The following is a 24,849-nucleotide window of genomic DNA, read 5'->3' as shown; positions in this document are numbered from 1 at the left end:
ATCTCTACACATACAAAAGTGAAGAAAACATTTGATGCTAAAATAGCACTTCTTTCTAGAAAACAACAATAACAAAACTCACATACAAATCATGGACATGTCCAGGAGAGATCCCAGGAAAACAGAATACAAAATCTATTCTGGCTATAAATGAAGGCAAATTCCAAGTTCACATAAAGACTACCCTCCGAGTAAAATCAGAATTCTATCAAAGTTATCACATTATTTAAAAGGAAATCTTAGTAGCGCCTAAACAGAATTAGTCCTGCTTTTCCTGTATGTAATATGACACTGGAGGAGCTTTTTGAGGTCATTTTGTTTTACATTCAATCTATTGTTCAGGAAATACTTCTTTTTTTCAAATATCCTTTGCTCTCTGTTTCTTAAACCACCTCCATGAGCCATACAGACCTCTTTTCTTTTTTCAAAATAGCCAAAAAGCAAGTAAAGCAAAGGGCCAAGCTGATTTCAAATAAATTCCCCTCTAAAATTCACCTCTCAGGATAAAATTACCATAGAGATACCCAACAAGCAAACAAAATCAGTTCTGGATCACTGAAAAGCTGGTACTAAACACTGAAACCCACCCATCTTCATCACCAAGGCTGTAGACACTGGCATGGGACTTTTCTTATGCCCAAAAATGAAGGGGAGATCAGTTTCCTTGCAAAGTGACTACTCACGTCAGTGAGAACTTATAATGCCAGATTTTTAAATGTTTTCCACCACATATGCTTAAAAGTGATCTTGTTTCCCTCCTCCCCCCAGGAACTAGTAAGATTAATTTCTGCAGAGCAAGAGGAACATATGAGAAAATAACAAGAACACACTGAGGAAACACAGATGGCTACAAGTAGAGTTAAATAAACAGTTTTTTAATCATCATTTTACTTTATTACTTAAATTTTTTGCTGAAGAAAACTATAAGTGTACTCTCTACCCAAGACATTAATTCTAGCTTCATTTTTTTTCTGACCAGCCTTGCCTTATAATCTAATCGCATCATCTCCTTCTCTTTATTAGGATATCTTCATTAGCCCTAAATGAACCATCCCCATTTCTAGTCTGGTCATCAATTTCTCGTCACAGAACCACAGATCTGTGGGGATCCACAGGGATTGCCTAGTTCAAGGTCCTCATTTAAATGAAAGGACTGAGTCTCAGAAGCAAAATAATTTGCCTAAAACCACAGTTTAGTGGTAGAATCAGACAAGAACTGAAGTCTTTAGCTTCTCTGTAAAATTCCCCATTACAAAAAAATATTAAATCAAAAAATACTAACTGAGTTGGGTCCTTTCCCAACAAAAGCTGTTTATCATCCAAAAGGAACAGAGATCAAAACTAGGTTTTGGCCAGTGATTTTGATATGCCCTAATATAAGGGGACCCCAAATATAAGGTAACCCCTTATTTTCCCAAATGGACTCAAGTAACATATCTGGCCACTTTAAATATACCACCTTTCAGGGATACAGATAAAAAAGTCAAATGCCAATGCACAATATTTAATCCAATTAATCAGACATTTTTAAATAATAAAATATATATTATAAAATGATAAATTAGAGAAAAACTAGAGAAAATGTAATTTTAAAAATCATACCTTTTTTTACTTTCCATTAGTTATTTGAAATACAGACTTTAAAAAGATAGCTTTATGACGCTATCACTGGAAATTCTCCCCAGTCACAAGTAGCCATTCATATAATATTAGGACAGCTCATTTTTCTTTCATCCTATAGGGATGTATTCATGATTCCACAGCATAACCACTTATTGTGCTGCTTTTTAAAGTGATATTCAAAGGCCTGTTTAAATTGTAACCTAGTCTATCCTATTTTAAAACCAGTGTTGATTGAGAAAATAAATGCCTAACCCAAACAAAAGTCAGTTTTTCAAAATACAGGAATTGAAAGTCCCTGATAATATGACCTTTATAATGATTCAAATATAAGATAACACCCTTTTTCGGGGGCAAAGTCTGGGGATGAAAACTTCATTTTGTATTCAGGCATTTATGGTATTTTCAACCAGACATGAAGTCAACTTGCCCTCAAGAAAGGGGAAAGTCGGCAGCTCTGTATAATTCAATAGGTCCTCTTTAACAACACCAAAACCAAAACAAAACACAAACTACCACAAAACCCCAAGCAAAACCCCCCAAAATACTCAGGAAAGGGACGTATCGTTTGCTTTTGTACAATAATCAATATGACAAACATACCCAAATCCACAAGAATGGCATGCTGCTGAGCAGTGAGCTGCTTTAAAAGTTCCTTATAGGAAACGTCAGGAGGCTGTTGTTTATTGGGCAATCTGTGCCTGAGACGGTATTGTAAAGCTAGGAACTGCCAAATTTCTCCTCGTCGACTTTTGGGAACACCTACAAAGATAAAAGGCAAGGTCTTGATCTCTGGAATGAAGTTGCTAAACCACTGATGAACTATGTAATGCCTGAAAACAGGCAGCTGTAAGGTCCTGTGTGCCACCCTCCCTCCCATCACACAGTATGATGTGCTGAGAGAGCATATTTTGATCCTGAAGCTGCTGATATCTTGCAAAAGATATCCTGAAGTTTAATCCTGAAGCTGCTGATATCTTGCAAAAGAAAACCCTCAAGTATCAATAATAAAGGCAATGCTGGGGCGCCTGGGTGGTTCAGTCGGTTAAGCGGTTAAGCGGCTCAGGTCATGATCTCACGGTTCCTGGGTTTGAGCTCTACGTCGGGATCTGTGCTGACAGCTCAAAGCCCAGAGCCTGCTTCAGATTCTGTGTCCCTCTCTCTCTGCCCCTCCCAAGCTCGAGCTCTGTCCTTGTTTGTCTCTCAAAAATAAATAAATGTTAAAAAATAATAATAATGAAGGCAATGTTAACATCAGCCAACACTGATTGGGCACCTAATACAACATTCCATCAATGGTGCATTGCCACTCAGCATTGTACCTGTGCTCAGAAAACAACCAAATGAGGCAGGTGATTACTATTATCCCCACTTTCCAGATGGTGAAGCTGAGGAAGAAAGAAGCAAAGAACTTGCCCAAGATCACACAGCTTGTAAGTGGAAGTTTAGGATTAGAACTCTCCAAGTCTGGCTTCAGAGGCCAAATTCTGAAACCATGAAATGTATCCCTGCCTATTCCCACCTTTTATTTGGTTTAAAGCTAGTAATAAATGCCAGTACTTATAAATTCTAAGCATTTGACATTAATAAGTCTCTGTATAAGGCAAACCAAGAATATATGTTGCTACTTACACATCTGTAGGATGAATGAATGAATGATCACATGTAAAATGTCATTTGGGGGTAACTTTCATTAGCCCACTAAATGAATCTCTGATAATATGAGTGGGCTGTTTTATTATCCATCCAACAACAATTTTGCAAGAAGGCAATTCAGTTCAGCTAAACAAGTCATCTGTTGAACATCTAACACATAGCAAAGTATAGAGAATGGCACTGAGGATACTTCCTCCCTGGGAGATGAATAAATCCATTCTCAGGAATTAGTCTCATTCATTCATTCATCCATGTATTCATTCAGTAAATAACTTGTGCAAGATCCTTTTTAGGTGCTAGGTGTGCAGTGGCGGGGTGAGAAAAACATTAAACAAATATATGCCTAAATACAAAATTATAATTATGATAAGCACCATTAAGGAAAAGAATCGTGAGAAAAAATAATGAAGCAAAATGAATTGATTTTGGTGGAAGAGAGGGATTTCTGAGGAAATGGTATTTGAACTGAGATCAAAAAGATAATAGGATTTTCCAAGCTGGGAGTGTGGGCAGCAATCCCTTCAGGAAGGGAAACGTTTGAACGCCCTCAGAAAGGCAAGGAATGGGGTGAGAAAGGAAGAGGAGGAGGAGGGGTGAAAAGAAAAGGATGATGGGAAATAGGCAGCAGGTGGAGAGGTAAGGATGAGAGGTTAGGGAAAACTGGAACATTCCATGCAAGAAACAGCCTGGGACATATACTGGGACCCAGTGTAGTTCAACCTCTCTGGAACACATGATACAGGGAGGGAGGAAGCAGAACATGAGATCAGAGATGAAGGAGGCAGAGATTATGGTGGGCCCTGGGCAGAGTGCTCAGAGGTTCAAACTGTATCCTATAAGAAATGGGAAGCTGAGCACCCCTAAAAATCTTTAAAACTCATACCAAAGAATAGTGTGATCAACAACCACACACATTCTATTACCCACTAGTCTGTCTCACAAATAATGCAATCAATGAAAATGTTTAGGACTTCCATATCTTCAAGGAAAAAAAACCAATAAATGTAGCATCTTACAAAATTAATCTCAACTTCATTTAAACTTAACTATGCAACAGTTTCACACATTAATCATAAGCTTTTAAAACAAGATTCATTAACAGATATCTTTGGATATTCTTGGATTTTTATTTTGCACTCAGCTTATATAGGTCATGAGATCCTCATTTTAATAGCTGGGTCACAGAAATGCACCTCAAATATTCACATGCTAAGCAGTTTTAATTTTAAATTTAAGATGTTTAACTATCAGCCATTTTATATGACAGAGTAGCAATACAGTATAATGGCCAAATAAAAGCAATTTTTCCAAAATAAAGGAATATATACATGGAAGGAAAACTGATTGATGAATAAAAACATAAATCTGTTTACACGCACACATACATGTAGGTGAATATACATATACATATACATATAAACGTTTCTGACTAAATGATGGAAATGAGTCTAGTTTGTAAGTCTAAATTATTTTTATGGATATGATCCAAGGTCTCTACCCATGCATTCATTCCTTTCTTGATAAATAACAAAGACAGCTGAGAACAGCTGGTTGAAGAAGACAGGAAAACCTATAGAAAAGGTGTCTGCTAACTCCTCAGGGACCATCTCTCTATTAGCACTGTTTTCTTCCCAACAAAGTCACTGACTGCAGTCAAAAGCAAATTACTTCCCTTTTTTTATAGGCAAAGCACAAGGACAAAATTATGCCTGAGCTACACAAATCAAAAAATCTCTAAAGATTTTCTCTAAAAAAGATGATTAACGATGATCCACCTGAAACTAATGTAACATTGTGTGTCAATATTACTCAAATGAAAAAGGCAATCCAGAATACCTTCTTTAAGACAAATATGAATGTCTTCCATATCGCTTCTGATTTTAGCTCTGCAGTTCAACAACTTCTTATCCCAGGTTAGTAAGACCTCCTTCTGACATACACCAACTTCTTCATAGTCCAGTTTAACTTTTCTGGACTGGAGTTCATCTCTGCTTGCTAAGAAAAACAAAAGAATTTATGTAAAACTGATGTGTTCCTAGAACACAGAATTTTAAACATTTTGTTGTATTTGTAAAATCATACCAAATGATTTTTAGGAATCAACCACTAACATGTAGTCACAAAGTAAACTTAAAAAAAGTGAGGATACATGAAAGGTTCCCAAACGGAGTCATATCACGTAAAAAAGTAACAGGAAGAACTTTCTAAGGAGGTTTTACTCTGTATCTTACAGATGGGAGCTCTACTAAGCATAAAAAACTAAGCATGTTCCCTAGGCTGTAAGTTTCAATTTTTTTTGACAAATGTGATAGCCTCAGATGTGACAACTTGCATCATTTTCAACACCAATGATATTTTATATATGACCTATATGAGAAAACAATACCTCGTGCTAACCTTGATTAGAGAAATACTGACCATGGTAACCCAATACATTTTTATAATTATTCCCAGAGTTACCAATACTTCTTTTAAAAATGTTAAGTCATGTGCCTCTGTGTTCATTTTTTTCTTAAAGAAAAAAATTCATTTTATTGAAATTAACACTACTTCTGTTTTTAAAAATAGTACAGAATTCTCTCTTGTTTGATGGTCTAAAATATAAGCCCAGGGCTCATTAAAGAAAGGCCTATAAAAGCAACTACTAACTTGATGTGTTCTTTATCTTGAATACTTGATTCCAAAAGAGTAAAGGAAGAAAAAAAATTTAACTATTTTTTTTTTCTCTTTCATTAGGATCACATTGAACAGGAGTCTCACAGATTAATGTGTACTCATTCAAGCTCACAGTGCTCAACCCCTTACCTTCTGCAACACAAATCTTTGTCATGCATCCAAAGTCCTCGACAGCACAAAAAACAACAGCAGAATGAGTATTACCCTTTACTTAGTGTGTTTGAAACCATTCCAAAGAATTTAAATATCTTATAATACGGTTATTCAAATAAAGAGTAAAAGTTTCTACTGAAAGTCCAGATATAACCAAACTTTCACTATGAAAATACTCCTGGATACCACTAGATGGCTTACCTCTTGGATACCACTAAACTCACAGAGAGGAGCTTTGCTTCTCAATACTTGCTTTATATTTCTCTATGGTAATCAAATTTTTTTGAAGAAGTGGGTTCATTAAAGCTAATAATTAATATAACCCTATATGTTACTTTACTATTTTTTTATAATTAACAAAAGCATATTTCCTTTTTGTCCCCCTGCAACGTTCTTTAGATCTTTATTCATTTAAGAGAATAATCAAGAGCTATGTGCCAGCTTCAGGCCCTGAGGATAAAATGCTGATTAAGAACAGTCAACATCTGCCCTCACCTGGTTAACTAGGCAAAAAATAAAGAACCATCAATAAATAATTATCCATTGACTAGAATTTTAATAAGCTCAACTATTTTTTGTCTCTGTTACTTAAATACAGAAAAAAAAGAACTCATAAAGGTTTCTGACCATATCTGCTAAATGTCACCTCCTCTCTTACCCTGAATATGAATTGAATTTCCCTCAAAATCTATAATAGCCCGGGTGGGCATACCATTTATCACATCAAACTTTTAAAAGCTGTACCAATAACAATCAATTGGGTTTTTAATTTTAAAGAAAAAAAAAAAGATTTACTTCCTAGGATATTTAAAACTTTACGTACTTCCAGTCTGCCAAGAAAACAGCAATAAAGAAAATTACTCCCTTGCAAACTAAATATTGTTCAATTTAAAAACAGAATTGAGTATTAGGTGTAGTAAGAGGAATCTTAAGATAGGTGATGAGCATAGAAATGTGAATACCTGTTCTTAAAAAAGCATTTTGGAAGACAACACAATAAAAGCAAGCCAGAGAAAAACCTAAATTGTACATTTTCCTATAATCTTGTAAATCAAAGGACCCACTTAAGCTAAATCGTTCATTTTACACATGTGAAAAACAAGGCCCTTTTAGGTTAAGTGCACTGCCAAACATAGTAACATTAATACATTTTTTGAGTTTTGGTCCCGTCTGCACATCTCCTTATGTGTGGTTCATAAGGAGGTAAATAACATCATTCTTTCGAAGTCTGGGAAACACATTCTAAAACACTTATTCATAAACTAAGCAATAAAGCACCAGTAATACCACAGAAGCTATTGTAAATTATCCAATTATAAATTTAATGATTTGAATATGATTTTTTAAGTAGAAAGTATATAAAGCAATAACAAAAATTAGGAACTTTGATTTGATAACAGGTAATTAGATAGTTGAACTGGGTACAATACAAATAGAATTTATTTGAAATAGGCACATTTCCCTTATTATAAATGCAATTAGCCTAAAAGGTGAAAATCAATTTCAAAAAGAATTTTTGAAATATTTTTCATGTTTAAGTGTTTTTTTTTAAGTAATGCACAATAATATTAGACTTTCAGTCACATCAAATACATGGATGCCACACTATGTACATTTTCTGTTACCCAAATACACTCTAAAGGTGTCTGATGTTTTAGCTATTAAACAAAAATGCAAATATTTTAAGCTGCACATTCCCATGTCATTGCAACCTCAGAAAATAAAATGAAACAATTATAATCAGTAAAATCCTAGTCAAAGTGCATTTATACTCCTTGACTGAGTGTGGGGAAGACGGGGGTGGTTTTAACCTAAAGCTTTCAATTATAGTATCATATCATTTAGCCCTGATTGAATGGCTAACCTTCAAGTTTCTGGTTTTCTTTCTCCATTCGAAGCAACAAGATTTGTTGATGTATTGCTTTTCTCCACAAACTCCTCAGTTCTTCTGACTTCTTTCTTTCTTCAGCCTTCTCCGGGTCATCATCTTCACCAGACATGAATATAACCAGGGGTTCCTCCTCCATGGTTGGAGCAAGAGGGGACAGTGGCAGCAGCTCGTTCCTGTCCAGTCCATCTGCAGAGAAGAAAACAGTGAGAGGCATTCCTAAGCAGTAACCCAGACTACGGAAGCTTTCTCTAGAATTGATGTTCTCTCATCCTATCTTCCACCTTTAAAGCTTTTCACAAGGCCACTTTCCCAGTAACTGCATTTCTGGAACTAACAGCTTAAGTAAATTCACTAAACTAAATTCCCCTGCCAGATTTCCCTCTCGAGTTGAAACGAAAGCACATGTAATTTCTCTACTTCTTCTTTCTGCACACAATGACCTATAAGATAGGTGCTCTAAGATGAACTGGCAATCCCCAGAGCCCAACACTTCTGCAATTTATCTTTGTACATTCTCTGATTGTGCAAAACAAAAAGGTTATGTGAGTAGGTAATAGTGATCTCCTAAGGTCTCCATCTACCATCAGACACAGTCAAGAGAAGAGCAGCTGAACAATGTGGGGCCTGTCTTGGCTCAGCACCTCTGCTCGCTCCTGCAACATTCTCTTACCCAATTCCTGGAGCTCGCTCTCTCCCTCTGTTCCAGGCCATTCTTTGCATCTTTGCCAATTAGTTTCCTATTAACAAACATGACTATGTCTCTTAAAATATTTCAACAGTTGCTTATGCCCCAAAGCACAAAGTCCAAACTACTGCAAACAGCATATGGACAGCTTCAGACTCCTGCCTCGTGTAAACTTCCCAACCTGTGTTTCCATCTCCCATCCTCTGCTCCTGTCATGCTGAATTTCTCCCCTAACCTGCAAAGTTCTCTCTGATGATGTCAGAGTTTTGCTAGTTTCACTTCCTGAAACATGCTTCTCCCAGCAATGAGTTTAAATGTAAATATCCAACATTCCTGTGAAGGTTTCTCTGGCCACCCTAGGCAGAGTTAATTTTTTCTCTAGTAATGTCAGTTTCTGATTTCTTTTTCTTTACTAACTGACCTCTGCCCTTACCCTTATTATTTATTTCCTTAATAAATAATTTTTAAAAATTTTACTCAAGAGCTCCTTTTCTAACTTCTTGAATTAAATACTTAGGTATATTTGAGTTTTGTCTTTCCTGATTTTAAAAATGCCCTTTAGGGGCGCCTGGGTGGCGCAGTCGGTTGGGCGTCCGACTTCAGCCAGGTCACGATCTCGCGGTCCGTGAGTTCGAGCCCCGCGTCAGGCTCTGGGCTGATGGCTCAGAGCCTGGAGCCTGTTTCCGATTCTGTGTCTCCCTCTCTCTCTGCCCCTCCCCCGTTCGTGCTCTGTCTCTCTCTGTCCCAAAAATAAATAAACGTTGAAAAAAAAAAAAAAATTTAAAATCTGTAAAAAAAAAAAAAAATGCCCTTTAAATACAACTCAATGTTGATGTGTAGGGCTCTGAACATATTTTCTTCCTTCTAGTTTCTAGTAGTTTTCAGTTTCCAAACACACGAAACATTTTAGTTGTCTTCTAATTCTTGATTCCTTTTTTTTTTTTTTTGCACTGTAATCAGAGATTATGTGATTGTTTCATTAAAATAATGCCTTTGTGGCCAAGTACACAATTTTTTGGATTGTTCCATGTGCACTAAAAATGAATGAACTTTGCCTATGAGGGAGCAAGGTTCTGTATAAATATTAGATCAAGCTTGTTAAATTATATTTCTCAAATATTAACTATATATACCCTCCTTGTATTTAATTTTTAGAGAAAAATATGTTAAAATCTCCCATGAGAGCTACTGATGTATTTCTTCCCAACATTCTGTGAACTTCTATTTTCTAACTTTCAAGGCTATATAATTACGCATGTTGGCATAATTGATCATCATTTTTGTATCTCTGTTTATTGTTATAATTTACTTTGCCCCTTTGGATGTCTTTGCTTTAATTTCTAACAGGTCTCATATCTTTTGGTTGATATTTGTCTACTGTCTCTGTATCCATTTCTTAATCATTCAACATTTTGATGTCACTTTGTTTTATGAGTGACCCTTGTAAAGGAGTAGGTTACTTTTCTAATAATAAAAAAAAAAAATGTATGCTTTTCTAGCAGTATCTTAGTGCCCAGTTTGGGGAGTTCACTCATTCACTCATCAAGCATTTACTGAATGTCTACTACGTTCTAACGATAGCTGAGAAGTTCACCACCATGTCATATATGGAAACAGAAGTTATTTCTCCACTGAAATCACTCAAATCTCTTTGGACCCAAAGCACTGCATTCCATTCCCTAGTTTATGATACCGGTAAGGAGTAATTCTTTAGTGTGTACCACACAGACCCTGCTGCATTGCTGAGGGAGATTTGTTCATGGGAGAAGCAACCCTGAGGAAAATGCGCTGCCTCCAGGAGATTCGACGAGGGGTGACGGGAGTTCCTCCAGTGTTTAGGGACTCATTGCTGCAAGTAGACGAGGTCCTTTTTCTCCCCTCTCCATCACTGTGGAAAGCAAATAAATAAGTAACTTGTAAGGAGAAATGCACAGCACGGTTCTTCACAACCACACGGTAGCACAAGCCATTCACAAGTCCTGCCATGGGCAAGCACAAGCCTCAGGCAACAAAGAGCGATGCATCACTAGGCACACTGGTCATCCAGGCCACAGCAGCCTGGGGAAAATGCAATCCAAGCCCCAGGCATGAGGAGCTCACCTGTTTCTACTCATTCCATAGTAGCCAACCATTTCAAGTCCTAACCCGAGGAAAAGATGAACGTATACAGAGGCACAGAGGCTGCTTAAGTAAGGAACTCGTGCTTTACTAAAAAATTAAAAAGTGCATTCTAAACAATGTAAATGTTCTGTAAGAGGCTCAAAAAGAGCTTTCCTTATACTCTTACAGAATAGACTGATAAAGATATAGCTTCTTATTGCCTGTGACTGTTGAGATCTGTCTACAAGTTGCTAGCCACCAATATGTGGATCATGGCAGAAAGCAACCCGAATAAAGGAGGAATGCTTAACCTTGGGATTATTATTAGGTACTATGTTAAGAAAAGAACTGTGATCAATAAGACTGGCTAGGTTAAGATAAAAAATATTCAACATCTCTCTATAGGAGGATTTCACAGAGACTGTAGTATACTGGTACGCACTATGACTTTCCGAAGAGTGAAGTAATGTATAGATATGCCCTAATCTATTTCAATCATTTGACCCCATAATCACCTTCCCCAATTTTTTTTTTATATGAAATTTATTGTCAAATTGGTTTCCATACAACACCCAGTGCTCATCCCAAAACGTGCCCTCCTCAATACCCATCACCCACCCTCTCCTCCCTCCCACCCCCCATCAACCCTTAGTTTGTTCTCAGTTCTCAACAGTCTCTTATGCTTTGGCTCTCTCCCACTCTAACCTCTTTTTTTTTCCTTCCCCTCCCCCATGGGTTTCTTTTAAGTTTCTCAGGATCCACATAAGAGTGAAACCATATGGTATCTGTCTTTCTCTGTATGGCTTATTTCACTTAGCATCACACTCTCCAGTTCCATCCACGTTGCTACAAAAGGCCATATTTCATTTTTTCTCATTGCCACGTAGTACTCCATTGTGTATATAAACCACAATTTCTTTATCCATTCATCAGTTGATGGACATTTAGGCTCTTTCCATAATTTGGCTATTGTTGAGAGTGCTGCTATGAACATTGGGGTACAAGTGCCCCTATGCATCAGTACTCCTGTGTCCCTTGGATAAATTCCTAGCAGTGCTATTGCTGGGTCATAGGGTAGGTCTATTTTTAATTTTCTGAGGAACCTCCACACTGCTTTCCAGAGCGGCTGCACCAATTTGCATTCCCACCAACAGTGCAAGAGGGTTCCCGTTTCTCCACATCCTCTCCAGCATCTATAGTCTCCTGATTTGTTCATGTTGGCCACTCTGACTGGCGTGAGGTGATATCTGAGTGTGGTTTTGATTTGTATTTCCCTGATAAGGAGCGACGCTGAACATCTTTTCATGTGCCTGTTGGCCATCCGGATGTCTTCTTTAGAGAAGTGTCTATTCATGTTTTCTGCCCATTTCTTCACTGGGTTATTTGCTTTTCGGGTGTGGAGTTTGGTGAGCTCTTTATAGATTTTGGATACTAGCCCTTTGTCCGATATGTCATTTGCAAATATCTTTTCCCATTCCGTTGGTTGCCTTTTAGTTTTGTTGGTTGTTTCCTTTGCTGTGCAGAAGCTTTTGATCTTCATAAGGTCCCAGTAATTCACTTTTGCTTTTAATTCCCTTGCCTTTGGGGATGTGTCGAGGAAGAGATTGCTATGGCTGAGGTCAGAGAGGTCTTTTCCTGCTTTCTCCTCTAAGGTTTGGATGGTTTCCTGTCTCACATTCAGGTCCTTTATCCATTTTGAGTTTATTTTTGTGAATGGTGTGAGAAAGTGGTCTAGTTTCAACCTTCTGCATGTTGCTGTCCAGTTCTCCCAGCACCATTTGTTAAAGAGACTGTCTTTTTTCCATTGGATGTTCTTTCCTGCTTTGTCAAAGATGAGTTGGCCATACGTTTGTGGGTCTAGTTCTGGGGTTTCTATTCTATTCCATTGGTCTATGTGTCTGTTTTTGTGCCAATACCATGCTGTCTTGATGATGACAGCTTTGTAGTAGAGGCTAAAGTCTGGGATTGTGATGCCTCCTGCTTTGGTCTTCTTCTTCAAAATTACTTTGGCTATTCGGGGCCTTTTGTGGTTCCATATGAATTTTAGGATTGCTTGTTCTAGTTTCGAGAAGAATGCTGGTGCAATTTTGATTGGGATTGCGTTGAATGTGTAGATAGCTTTGGGTAGTATTGACATTTTGACAATATTTATTCTTCCAATCCATGAGCAGGGAATGTCTTTCCATTTCTTTAAATCTTCTTCAATTACCTTCATAAGCTTTCTATAGTTTTCAGCATACAGATCCTTTACATCTTTGGTTAGATTGATTCCTAGGTATTTTATGCTTCTTGGTGCAATTGTGAATGGGATCAGTTTCTTTATTTGTCTTTCTGTTGCTTCATTGTTAGTGTATAAGAATGCAACTGATTTCTGTACATTGATTTTGTATCCTGCAACTTTGCTGAATTCATGGATCAGTTCTAGCAGACTTTTGGTGGAGTCTATCGGATTTTCCATGTATAATATCATGTCATCTGCAAAGAGCGAAAGCTTGACTTCATCTTTGCCCATTTTGACGCCTTTGATTTCCTTTTGTTGTCTGATTGCTGTTGCTAGAGCTTCCAGCACTATGTTAAACAACAGCGGTGAGAGTGGGCATCCCTGTCGTGTTCCTGATCTCAGGGAAAAAGCTCTCAGTTTTTCCCCGTTGAGGATGATGTTAGCTGTGGGCTTTTCATAAATGGCTTTGATGATCTTTAAGTATGTTCCTTCTATCCCGACTTTCTCAAGAGTTTTTATTAAGAAAGGGTGCTGGATTTTGTCAAAGGCCTTTTCTGCATCGATTGACAGGATCATATGGTTCTTCTCTTTTTTTTTGTTAATGTGATGTATCACGTTGATTGATTTGCGAATGTTGAACCAGCCCTGCATCCCAGGAATGAATCCCACTTGATCATGGTGAATAATTCTTTTTATATGCCGTTGAATTCGATTTGCTAGTATCTTATTGAGAATTTTTGCATCCATATTCATCAGGGATATTGGCCTGTAGTTCTCTTTTTTTACTGGGTCTCTGTCTGGTTTAGGAATCAAAGTAATACTGGCTTCATAGAATGAGTCTGGAAGTTTTCCTTCCCTTTCTATTTCTTGGAATAGCTTGAGAAGGATAGGTATTATCTCTGCTTTAAACGTCTGGTAGAACTCCCCTGGGAAGCCATCTGGTCCTGGACTCTTATTTGTTGGGAGATTTTTGATAACCGATTCAATTTCTTCGCTGGTGATGGGTCTGTTCAAGCTTTCTATTTCCTCCTGATTGAGTTTTGGAAGAGTGTGGGTGTTCAGGAATTTGTCCATTTCTTCCAGGTTGTCCAATTTGTTGGCATATAATTTTTCATAGTATTCCCTGATAATTGTTTGTATCTCTGAGGGATTGGTTGTAATCATTCCATTTTCATTCATGATTTTATCTATTTGGGTCATCTCCCTTTTCTTTTTGAGAAGCCTGGCTAGAGGTTTGTCAATTTTGTTTATTTTTTCAAAAAACCAACTCTTGGTTTCGTTGATCTGCTCTACAGTTTTTTTAGATTCTATATTGTTTATTTCTGCTCTGATCTTTATTATTTCTCTTCTTCTGCTGGGTTTAGGCTGCCTTTGCTGTTCTGCTTCTAGTTCCTTTAGGTGTGCTGTTAGATTTTGTATTTGGGATTTTTCTTGTTTCTTGAGATAGGCCTGGATTGCAATGTATTTTCCTCTCAGGACTGCCTTTGCTGCGTCCCAGAGCGTTTGGATTGTTGTATTTTCATTTTCGTTTGTTTCCATATATTTTTTAATTTCTTCTCTAATTGCCTGGTTGACCCACTCATTCGTTAGTAGGGTGTTCTTTAACCTCCATGCTTTTGGAGGTTTTCCAGACTTTTTTCTGTGGTTGATTTCAAGCTTCATAGCATTGTGGTCTGAAAGTATGCATGGTATGATTTCAATTCTTGTAAACTTATGAAGGGCTGTTTTGTGACCCAGTATATGATCTATCTTGGAGAATGTTCCATGTGCACTCGAGAAGAAAGTATATTCTGTTGCTTTGGGATGCAGAGTTCTAAATATATCTGTCAAGTCCATCTGATCCAATGTCTCATTCAGGGCCCTTGTTTCTTTATTGACCGTGTGTCTAGATGATCTATCCATTTCTGTAAGTGGGGTGTTAAAGTCCCCTGCAATTACCACATTCTTCTCAATAAGGTTGCTTATGTTTATGAGTAATTGTTTTATATATTTGGGCGCTCCGGTATTCGGCGCATAGACATTTATAATTGTTAGCTCTTCCTGATGGATAGACCCTGTCACTATTATATAATGTCCTTCTTCATGTCTTGTTACAGCCTTTAATTTAAAGTCTAGTTTGTCTGATATAAGTATGGCTACTCCAGCTTTCTTTTGGCTTCCAGTCGCATGATAAATAGTTCTCCATCCCCTCACTCTCAATCTAAAGGTGTCCTCAGGTCTAAAATGAGTCTCTTGTAGACAGCAAATAGATGGGTCTTGTTTTTTTATCTATTCTGATACCCTATGTCTTTTGGTTGGCGCATTTAATCCATTTACATTCAGTGTTATTATAGAAAGATATGGGTTTAGAGTCATTGTGATGTCTGTATGTTTTATGCTTGTAGTGATGTCTCTGGTACTTTGTCTCACAGGGTCCCCCTTAGGATCTCTTGTAGGGCTGGTTTAGTGGTGACAAATTCCTTCAGTTTTTGTTTGTTTGGGAAGACCTTTATCTCTACTTCTATTCTAAATGACAGACTTGCTGGATAAAGGATTCTCGGCTACATATTTTTTCTGTGTAGCACACTGAAAATCTCGTGCCAATTCTTTCTGGCCTGCCAAGTTTCAAAAGAGAGATCAGTCACGAGTCTTATAGGTCTCCCTTTATATGTGAGGGCACATTTACCCCTTGCTGCTTTCAGAATTTTCTCTTTATCCTTGTATTTTGCCAGTTTCACTATGATATGTCGTGCAGAAGATCGATTCAAGTTACGTCTGAAGGGAGTTCTCTGTGCCTCTTGGATTTCAATGCCTTTTTCCTTCCCCAGTTCAGGGAAGTTCTCAGCTATTATTTCTTCAAGTACCCCTTCAGCACCTTTCCCTCTCTCTTCCTCCTCTGGGATACCAATTATGCGTATATTATTTCTTTTTAGTGTATCACTTAGTTCTCTAATTTTCCCCTCATACTCCTGGATTTTTTTCTCTCTCTTTTTCTCAGCTTCCTCTTTTTCCATAACTTTATCTTCTAGTTCACCTAGTCTCTCCTCTGCCTCTTCAATCCGAGCCGTGGTGGTTTCCATTTTGTTATGCATTTCGTTTAAAGCGTTTTTCAGCTCCTCGTGACTGTTCCTTAGTCCCTTGATCTCTGTAGCAAGAGATTCTCTGCTGTCCGCTATACTGTTTTCAAGCCCAGCGATTAATTTGATGACTATTATTCTAAATTCACTTTCTGTTATATTATTTAAATCCTTTTTGATCAGCTCATTAGCTGTTGTTATTTCCTGGAGATTCTTCTGAGGGGAATTCTTCCGCTTGGTCATTTTGGATAGTACCTGGCGTGGTGAGGACCTGCAGGGCACTTCCCCTGTGCTGTGGTGTATAACTGGAGTTGGTGGGCGGAGCCGCAGTCAGACCTGATGTCTGCCCCCAGCCCACCGCTGGGGCCACAGTCAGACTGGTGCGTGCCTTCTCTTCCCCTCTCCTATGGGCAGGATTCACTGTGGGGTGGGGTGGCCTGTCTGGGCTACTTGCACACTGCCAGGCTTGTGATGCTGGGGATCTGGCGTCTTAGCTGGGGTGGGTAGGCAAGGTGCACAGGGGCAGGAGGGGCAGGCTTAGCTTGCTTCTCCTTAGGTGATCCTCTTCAGGAGGGGCCCTGTGGCAGCAGGAGGGAGTCAGATCCGCTGCCGGAGGTTTGGCTCCGCAGAAGCGCAGAGTTGGGTGTTTGCGCGGAGCGAGCAAGTTCCCTGGCAGGAACTGGTTCTCTTTGGGATTTTGGCTGGGGGATGGGCGGGGGAGATGGCGCTGGCGAGCGCCTTTGTTCCCCACCAAACTGAGCTCTGTCGTCAGGGGGCTCAGCAGCTCTCCTTCCCTTTGTCCTCCAGCCTTCCCGCTTTCTGAGCAGAGCTGTTAACTTATGACTTCCCAGACGCTAAGTCGCGCTTGCTGTCGGAACACAGTCCGTCAGGCCCCTCCGCTTTTTGCAAGCCAGACTCGGGGGCTCTGCTTGGCCGGCGAGCCGCCCCTCCGCCCCGGCTCCCTCCCGCCAGTCCGTGGAGCGCGCACTGCCTCGCCGCCCTTCCTACCCTCTTCCGTGGGCCTCTCGTCTGCACTTGGCTCCGGCGACTCCGTTCTGGTAATCCTCTGGTGGTTTTCTGGGTTATTTATGCAGGTGTAGGTGGAATCTAAGTGATCAGCAGGACGCGCGGTGAGCCCAGCGTCCTCCTACGCCGCCATCTTCCCTCTCCTCACCTTCCCCAATTTTGGAGGCAGGGAGGGGGCTTTGAGCATGTGACAGCTTTATACATTAGTGCTTTGTGAAACGAACATGTGGAAATGTGGGTCTGCTCTAAAACTTTCATTTCCTAGGAAAGAACATTCTAAGTCATGCTAGGCCTATCTGCAATAAAAGGTCATCCTGACTCAAACTCACTTCTGAGACGAATCACTTTAGCAGCTGGAATGCCATGCAATAATTGCTACAGTTAGTGGTGGTAACAGTACATTTCAAAGTCTCTGGGCTTTCCGGAAAAAATGATGAAGGTAACAGTATTTATGGCTAGTGACACCAACAAGTGAAGATCCAGGACTTTTAATAGAGTCCAAAAGAGTCAATGCTGAAGTCAGAAAGGATATGTAGCTAGAAAATCCACCACCTGCCTCAGTGGTACTGAGGCCACCAAGAAGAGAGCAATTCAGCACCTGCTTATCATATTTTTATTTATGTACCCATGGTCATCAGGTAATTCCGTTATCTCTAATCTTGACCTATCTTCCTGGAATGATTACTTCTAGATTAGCTAAACTAAGGTTAAGAAAAAGACATGCCTTCAGCTGTTGCACAGTTGGCAGTGTGATAGATTAGGATACTTCAGAAAGCAACAACACATATATCTCAATACAGTCAAACCCCCTTTGTTAGATAAAATTACAACCCTAATATGTGTCCATGGTTCAAAACTCCTTGTAAAACTGAATAAATATGTTCACCTTTACTTCCGCTTTGGAAAGTATTAACTCAAGTATTTCCCTTTTAGAAACTGTGATTCAAATGTTCTGCAAATAATAGTTATATCCTGATAAACACTCTTGAAGTACTCTGTATCTTCACTTTGGTAACACTATCTCACGAGCAGTTATTTGCTAAATGCCCAGTTAATGGACGTCTTTCTAGCTTCTGGTATAATAACTGGCAAATAATAGCAAACATTAACTCAGAAGGTTAAATGAAATGGACAAAAAAATCATATGGGCTAGGCTAACATGTCAGGAATAACTAAAAGAACACCTTTTTAAAACCTATGTTGGTAGCATGACTTTTACGTCCTTTTTGGCAAAAAGCTCTAACAGGTCTGTTTCCCGAAAGTACAGACCGGGCTGTTGATGGCACTGGTAGGTACTGACAACAGCAGCAGTGTTAGTAAACAGCGTAAGGCATTGTTTTTCCGAGTAAGTGCTGTTCCTGTCCTGCATAAAGGCGTCAAAATTTATAATTTAAGCCTAGAAAACTAAGTGAAAGACTTCTATAAAGTATCTATTTCAATGCCTCATGGGGTAAGTGTTCAATAATTCCTCTTGACTATTTAGCAGCTCTGACAAACAAAACTACAATAAACTAACCCGAAGGACTCTGAAACTTTTATATTTTGATGGTGGAATTAAACTATCTTTTAAAAATCAGACTTGGGGCACACAGGTGGCTCAGTCAGTTAGGCATCCAACTTCAACTCAGGTCATGAACTCACAGTCCGTGGGTTCAAGCCCTGCGGTGGGCTGACAGTACAGAGCCTGCTTCGGATTCTGTGTCTCCCTCTCTCTCTGCCCCTCCCCTGCTCATGCTCTGTCTCTGTCCCTCTCTCTCAAAAATAAATAAACATTAAAATTTTTTTTTGAAATCAAGTTCCAATTCGCCGTCAATGACATGTTGAATGTCTAGATAGTACTAAAAATAAAACTTAAAGTACTCCTAACAATTTCATTATTGTGTCTAAAATATGTGCTTTTGGGGGATTATAAAACAGGTCCATAAAGTACCTTCACATTAGCCTGCTACATATTTGAAAGTTTCATAACATCTAAAATTTTATATCCTATAATCTAAATAAATTGCCAAGTGACACATTTTCTTCCTATGTCTGGAATTGAATGGTCAGAATTGATAAGCCAAAAATTAGCAGTCAGAATATAAGATAATAATAAATTGAAAAGCACTTACATAACAGACCACTGACCCCTTTATCTTGGTACTAAAAAAGGACATCCTTAAAAAGCTGGTTGGTGGCTGAGATAAGGAAAAGGCTGCGCTGCTTCATTTCATTCCAGAAGCCATGTACCCAGAAGTCTGAGTCCAGATAAGGACTCCAGCAGTCAGTGCATATATGCAACTTCCCACAGCTTGCCCTTTGATTTACCTACCATTGGTCAGCAATCTGACATTCCTACGGTGGTAACTGCATTGTCCTAATATTTAGCATTTTACAAGTAGGAACTCATTTTATCCTCACAGCAACCTTATGGGGTAGGTGTTATTTCTATTTCCACTTTCAGTGAGAAAACTTTCTCTGGGTTGAAAAAGTCTAAGCAACTTGCCCACAGTTCCACAGATAATAAATGGAGAAGCCAGAATTCAAATCCAGGTGGTCCAGGATCCCAACAAAGGCACTACACTTCATCATGCCAATGTAAATCCTCTCCTCCTTAGTTCAGACAAAGCACTACTGGACCATAAAACTAAACCTGTCAGTATCCCCAGTGCCATGTGTATTTCTCGTGGAAAAAAAAAAAAAAGTCAGTCTCTAACTGGCTTTAAGTCTTATGGTCAGTATTCCTCTTTCCATTTTTTAATGGCACAAAGTCATTTATTTCAGCAGAGAAATAACTTCAAAGTACTAAGTGTTCACTTATGTACATGTCTCACTTCTTCTTTGCTTTTGAAAGAACTCCATTCCAAAATGCAACTATTTCTTTAAATGGAAGGATCAAAAACAAAACACATTAATATGGTGGACTATACATATATTGTATTATCTTTACATTTTTTTAAATGATAAAACAAATCAGAACCATTTCCTTATTTTTCCATGGTCTTTTCCCTCCTTCTTTTGCATTTTGGAATGTCAACATGTATATTATAAAATTGCTTCCAAAGTGACATATTCAGGAAAAGTATTTTGTGCCAGAATTACCTCTATTGAAAATTTATGAAATTAAAAAACGAATAACTAGGAAGGAAATACAATGTGGTGAATTCCCAATTATTTTTATATTGGTGTATTCTATATATATTTCCTATTACCAGTCACCAGTTAATTAAGAACCACAATCCAAAAGGCACAAATGAGAGCTTTATAAGAAGAGAAAATATTCTATCATATTCTGTAGGCTGGGAGGCACTTCCAAGTCCTTCTGGACACAGCATCAAATCCAAAGCTATGGATATGATATGAATGCTCCCACAAAGCTCCAAGATAACTTTTTATTTTTTATTATTTTTTTTTTTAAATTTTTTTTTCAACGTTTATTTATTTTTGGGGCAGAGAGAGACAGAGCATGAACAGGGGAGGGGCAGAGAGAGAGGGAGACACAGAATCGGAAACAGGCTCCAGGCTCCGAGCCATCAGCCCAGAGCCCGACGCAGGGCTCGAACTCACAGACCGTGAGATCGTGACCTAGCTGAAGTCGGACGCTTAACCGACTGCGCCACCCAGGCGCCCCCAAGATAACTTTTTAATACATCTTTGGCCAAGCAGTTAGAACCTTTACCACCCTGACTTTTTAAATTAACATTATACTTCTTGTGTTAACACAGAATTTTTAATGGATACCTGTCTGCTTTGGTAACAATTAATTAGCTGGATATTGTAAAAAATGGAGGTGTTTTAGTGATCACTCATAGGGACTCAATGTTAAGGTTGCAGTCATGTTTTATTCCACCTCCCCCCACCCCCACCCCCAGGCAGCATAGATACATTGTTCACAAAGCTAATATGTGGAATTTAAGAAACAACAAAAGTGAATACAGGGTAAGGTGCAGGGCGGGGGGGGGGGGGGGGGGGGGGGGGGGTGGGGAGGAGAGAGGGAAACAAACCACAGGAGACTCTTCTATAGAGAACAAATTGAGGGTTGATGGAGGGAGGTAGTTGGGTGATGAGTATTAAGGAGGGCACTTGTGATGAGCACTGGGTGTTGTATATAAATGCTGAATCACTGAATTATACTCCTGAAACCAATATTGCAGTGTATGTTAACAAAATAAAACTAAAAAACAAAAACAAAAAAAAACCCCAAAAGGTGTTTTTCTGCTTAGCATCAAACTGCCCCTCATCCTCCAGCCCCTGGGCACCCATCTAAAACGAGTAGCATCATAAAGGCCAAATAAATGACTAATACTGATTAAAGCTATATCTAAATCACAATGTTTTACAATTCAAGATAAAAACAAGACTTGATTAATGTGATATAGCACCTATTTCACAGAAATCTGAAAAAGTGTTCTCTTTGTAAATGCCTCAGGAAAGACTCGTGGAACAACATAGTGATGAAACTTAAGCTTTTCCCACAGGATCCAAAGTATAATTTACACATAACTGCATCAGGTACACTAATAGTTTATGTAAGTCCTGACTTTCAACTAGGTACGATCCTATCATTCTTTGGAAAATCTTTACTAATTAAATAAAACTGATATTGAACTATTCTAGTGGAAAGCAATATATAGCATGTGAGCTATGAGTCGGAGATAGATTAATCAGTGGAACAATGTGTAAAAGAAAAAGAAAGAATGAGAAAAACAAGGAGTTTTATTTCCTAAGCTCTACTTTGAATATACATTTTTAAAAGATTAAGTTCTTTACACTGGAATTTAAAGTATCTCTGGGTGGCTAGCTTATTTGCTTACTCACATCCCTAAAACCTAAGGTTAAGGAAATAATACTAAACAAGATATAAAACATCCCTAGGGCTCAATCTAACCATATGTAAAATAAGGAAAGTCCAGGCCAAATGATCTCTAAGGTAATAAACAGACCTGTTTTTATGCTTGTAGAACCTAGAAGGACACACAGTAAAACTAACACTTCCATTAGGGTTTTAAAAGTAGGTAAGAGTCTTACACCCAACCATTAAAAAGTGTCAGTCAATTACAAGTCTCAAACAAAAAGCCATTTTTTATCTTATCAATGTGTCCAAAATGATTTCCTTTTTCCTCCTTTCTTTTCTCCTTTTTTTTCATTCTAGTCCAATCTTTAACACTGTGTCTTCACTGTAGCTAGAAAGAAATCCAAATGTTAGTGGCTCCAAACAGAAAGATGGGCATGTCTGTTTTTCACAGGATTCCTAATACAAACTAAGTATAGAACCTAAAACAAAGCCAAGAATAATTATTTCCAGTTGAGTTGTACAGCAATAATTTTGGATGTTTACCACAAAAAGCATGCGAGTTGAGAGGAAGAGATATCACTACAGATGTGGTCAGACTTCCATAATAAGGAAGTAGGTGTTTTCCTGTGTCCAGACCAGTGGGAGGTTTGACAGGCCTCAGCAGTGTCTCAAAGTAACCAACTTATCAAGAATTAAGGTGAATAGAAACAGATTAACAATCCTCTTTGGGTGAAAACTGGATTAAATTTTATGACCTTGTTTCTTTTAGGATGCTCATCTCTGCATCTTCTTGAAATAAACTCCTTATATGTACATACATACCTCCAAATGAGCAAATTCATGTCTATTAATTCAAAATTAAAATCAGGCTTTGCTTGAAGGCCATGGCACAGTACTAAGGAATTGTCAGCACGGAATAGAGTAGAAACAGGATTTCTGTTTGCAATCAACATTTTATATGATTATTTGTGATCTTTGATTACACCAGGCATCACATTTTCCCTACGACAGAACCCCATAGCACCAGAATGTTGGCATGCATTCAGGAGACAGCCAAAACTGTTTTTTAACTGACAGTGATATTCAGGTGGAAGAATTTATGAATTTTTATAAGAACATATTTAGACCTCTAATCACCTTGATTCTGAAGCAGTGTCCTGTCTAGTCCAACAGGAAAAGAAGGAATGACATTAGCATACAGAGAGAGATATATGACCAAAATCAGGATTTTAGAATAAACAGGCATTTCCATTAGTCATCAATAAAGCATAAAGTTATTTCAATAATGAATTGTGAATGATAATACTATTTTTATCAGTGAACACAAGAGAACTATGTGGAACCAAAATTATACTACAAAGTACTTCAGCAAAAATCTTATTTTCTCACTGAAAAGTCTTATAAGTGAATAGAAGTAATGACTATCATTTTACTTTTGACCAATTAACTTCAATATAAATGTTTTCTTGGTTAAAGGCTTCAATGCTGAGAAAAAATTATAAGGAGTGACAAAGATGCCTATTGATAGAAAGGATGTATCATATTTGATAAATATTATATAAATGTACTATATCATCACAGTTATGGTTCAGCTACTAAACAATGAAATGACATTAAATTTTTAAAAATTAATTCAAGGCAATGGGGCGCCTGGGTGGCGCAGTCGGTTAAGCGTCCGACTTCAGCCAGGTCATGATCTCACGGTCCGTGAGTTCGAGCCCCGCGTCGGGCTCTGGGCTGATGGCTCAGAGCCTGGAGCCTGTTTCAGATTCTGTGTCTCCCTCTCTCTCTGCCCCTCCCCCGTTCATGCTCTGTCTCTCTCTGTCCCAAAAATAAATAAAACTTTGAAAAAAAAAAAATTAATCCAAGGCAAAACAAAACATATGCTTATTCCCTTTATCATTTCAAGGCTGTGCAGATAAACCTACTAATCAATAAACCATATTAAAATATCTTGATTCCTTTTTCTCAGCCTACTTAAAAACAGTAACCTGACATGTTTTTAATAATTCAGAATAGAGGTCCTAGAGAAGGATGCCTAATCTGAGTTTCAAATTTTCAATTTAATAGGCTTTTTAAGAAGTAGTATATATTAGCCTATATGCTAACATACTCTGTACCTTATTTGACTGTGCATATTTAGAGATTCACTCTATACAACTAATAAGATGCGAGGTACTCAAGTGAAAACAAAATTGTAATTCATAGTATTCTGAACCTCATTCCTCTCAATATTCTGAATAGTTCCAGATATTACGGTAATTGTGTGTGCTTCATGTTCTCTCTGAAAGGTGTGATGAGAAATGTAGATTCAGAAATCACTGAATTAAAACCATGCTCTTGAATATCCTCATTCTTAGGAAATACATATTAAAGTATGCAGAGTATTAATGTATGAATGGAAGTAACCTATTTACAAATGACTTAGAATAAAGAAATATATACTCATATATGCACGTGTGTGTGTACACATATACATATAATATGTGAATAAACAGAAGGAATGATAAAGAAAATGTGGAAATTTTAAAAAATTGATGAATCTGGATAAAAGGTTTTCAGGAGTTCTCCATATTATTTTTCCAAATTTTCTTTAACTCTGAAATTATTTCAAAATACAAATTGAAAAAAAAAACCCTGTCCCAGATTGTAACTAGTAATTTATGTCTAAGTGACTTACTAGTTGAAATAAACCTATTAATAGTGAATTTTGTCCAATAATTTTACTACTGTGTACATAGTCCTCAGTAATGGACAGATATGCTAATATCCAGGACAACTAATAATATCCAGGACAGCACTCTTTTAATGACCCAAAACTAGAAACAACCCACATATTAAGTGGAATACTACACAGAAATAAAAAATAAATGAACTGAACTACACATAAAATGGGGATGAATCTCATAAAGTAATGTGCAATGAAAGAAGCCAGAGTAAAAGAACGTATGCTGTACCATTCCATTTATATAGAGTTCAAAACCAGGCAAA

The 24,849-nt window shown here is 38.0% G+C and overlaps 1 protein-coding gene across 9 annotated transcripts in view; it reads right to left on the bottom strand.

Annotated features, from left to right (window-relative positions):
* The window catches only part of TBC1D4 (TBC1 domain family member 4), a 209,071-nt gene that overhangs the window by 21,762 nt on the left and 162,460 nt on the right, over positions 1-24,849 (bottom strand). For 4 of the 9 annotated variants that reach the window (XM_086710295.1, XM_086710257.1, XM_086710281.1 and 1 more), the window contains 5 exons: positions 22,996-23,019; positions 10,403-10,569; positions 7,970-8,182; positions 5,113-5,271; positions 2,224-2,382 (listed from right to left, as the gene is read on the bottom strand). In XM_086710295.1, the coding sequence (XP_086566421.1) occupies positions 2,224-2,382; positions 5,113-5,271; positions 7,970-8,182; positions 10,403-10,569; positions 22,996-23,019 (722 nt within the window). The remainder of the gene's footprint in view (positions 1-2,223; positions 2,383-5,112; positions 5,272-7,969; positions 8,183-10,402; positions 10,570-22,995; positions 23,020-24,849) is intronic. The other 5 variants (XM_086710274.1, XM_086710285.1, XM_086710278.1 and 2 more) reach the window with 3 other exon arrangements.

This window comes from Puma concolor, chromosome A1 (genome assembly GCF_028749965.1).
Source record: "Puma concolor isolate L17-30 chromosome A1, mPumCon1.1.hap2, whole genome shotgun sequence".
Lineage (NCBI taxonomy): Eukaryota > Metazoa > Chordata > Mammalia > Carnivora > Felidae > Puma > Puma concolor.
The sequence above is the reverse complement of the archived record's forward strand: the minus strand, read 5'-3'. Positions and strand labels throughout refer to the sequence as shown.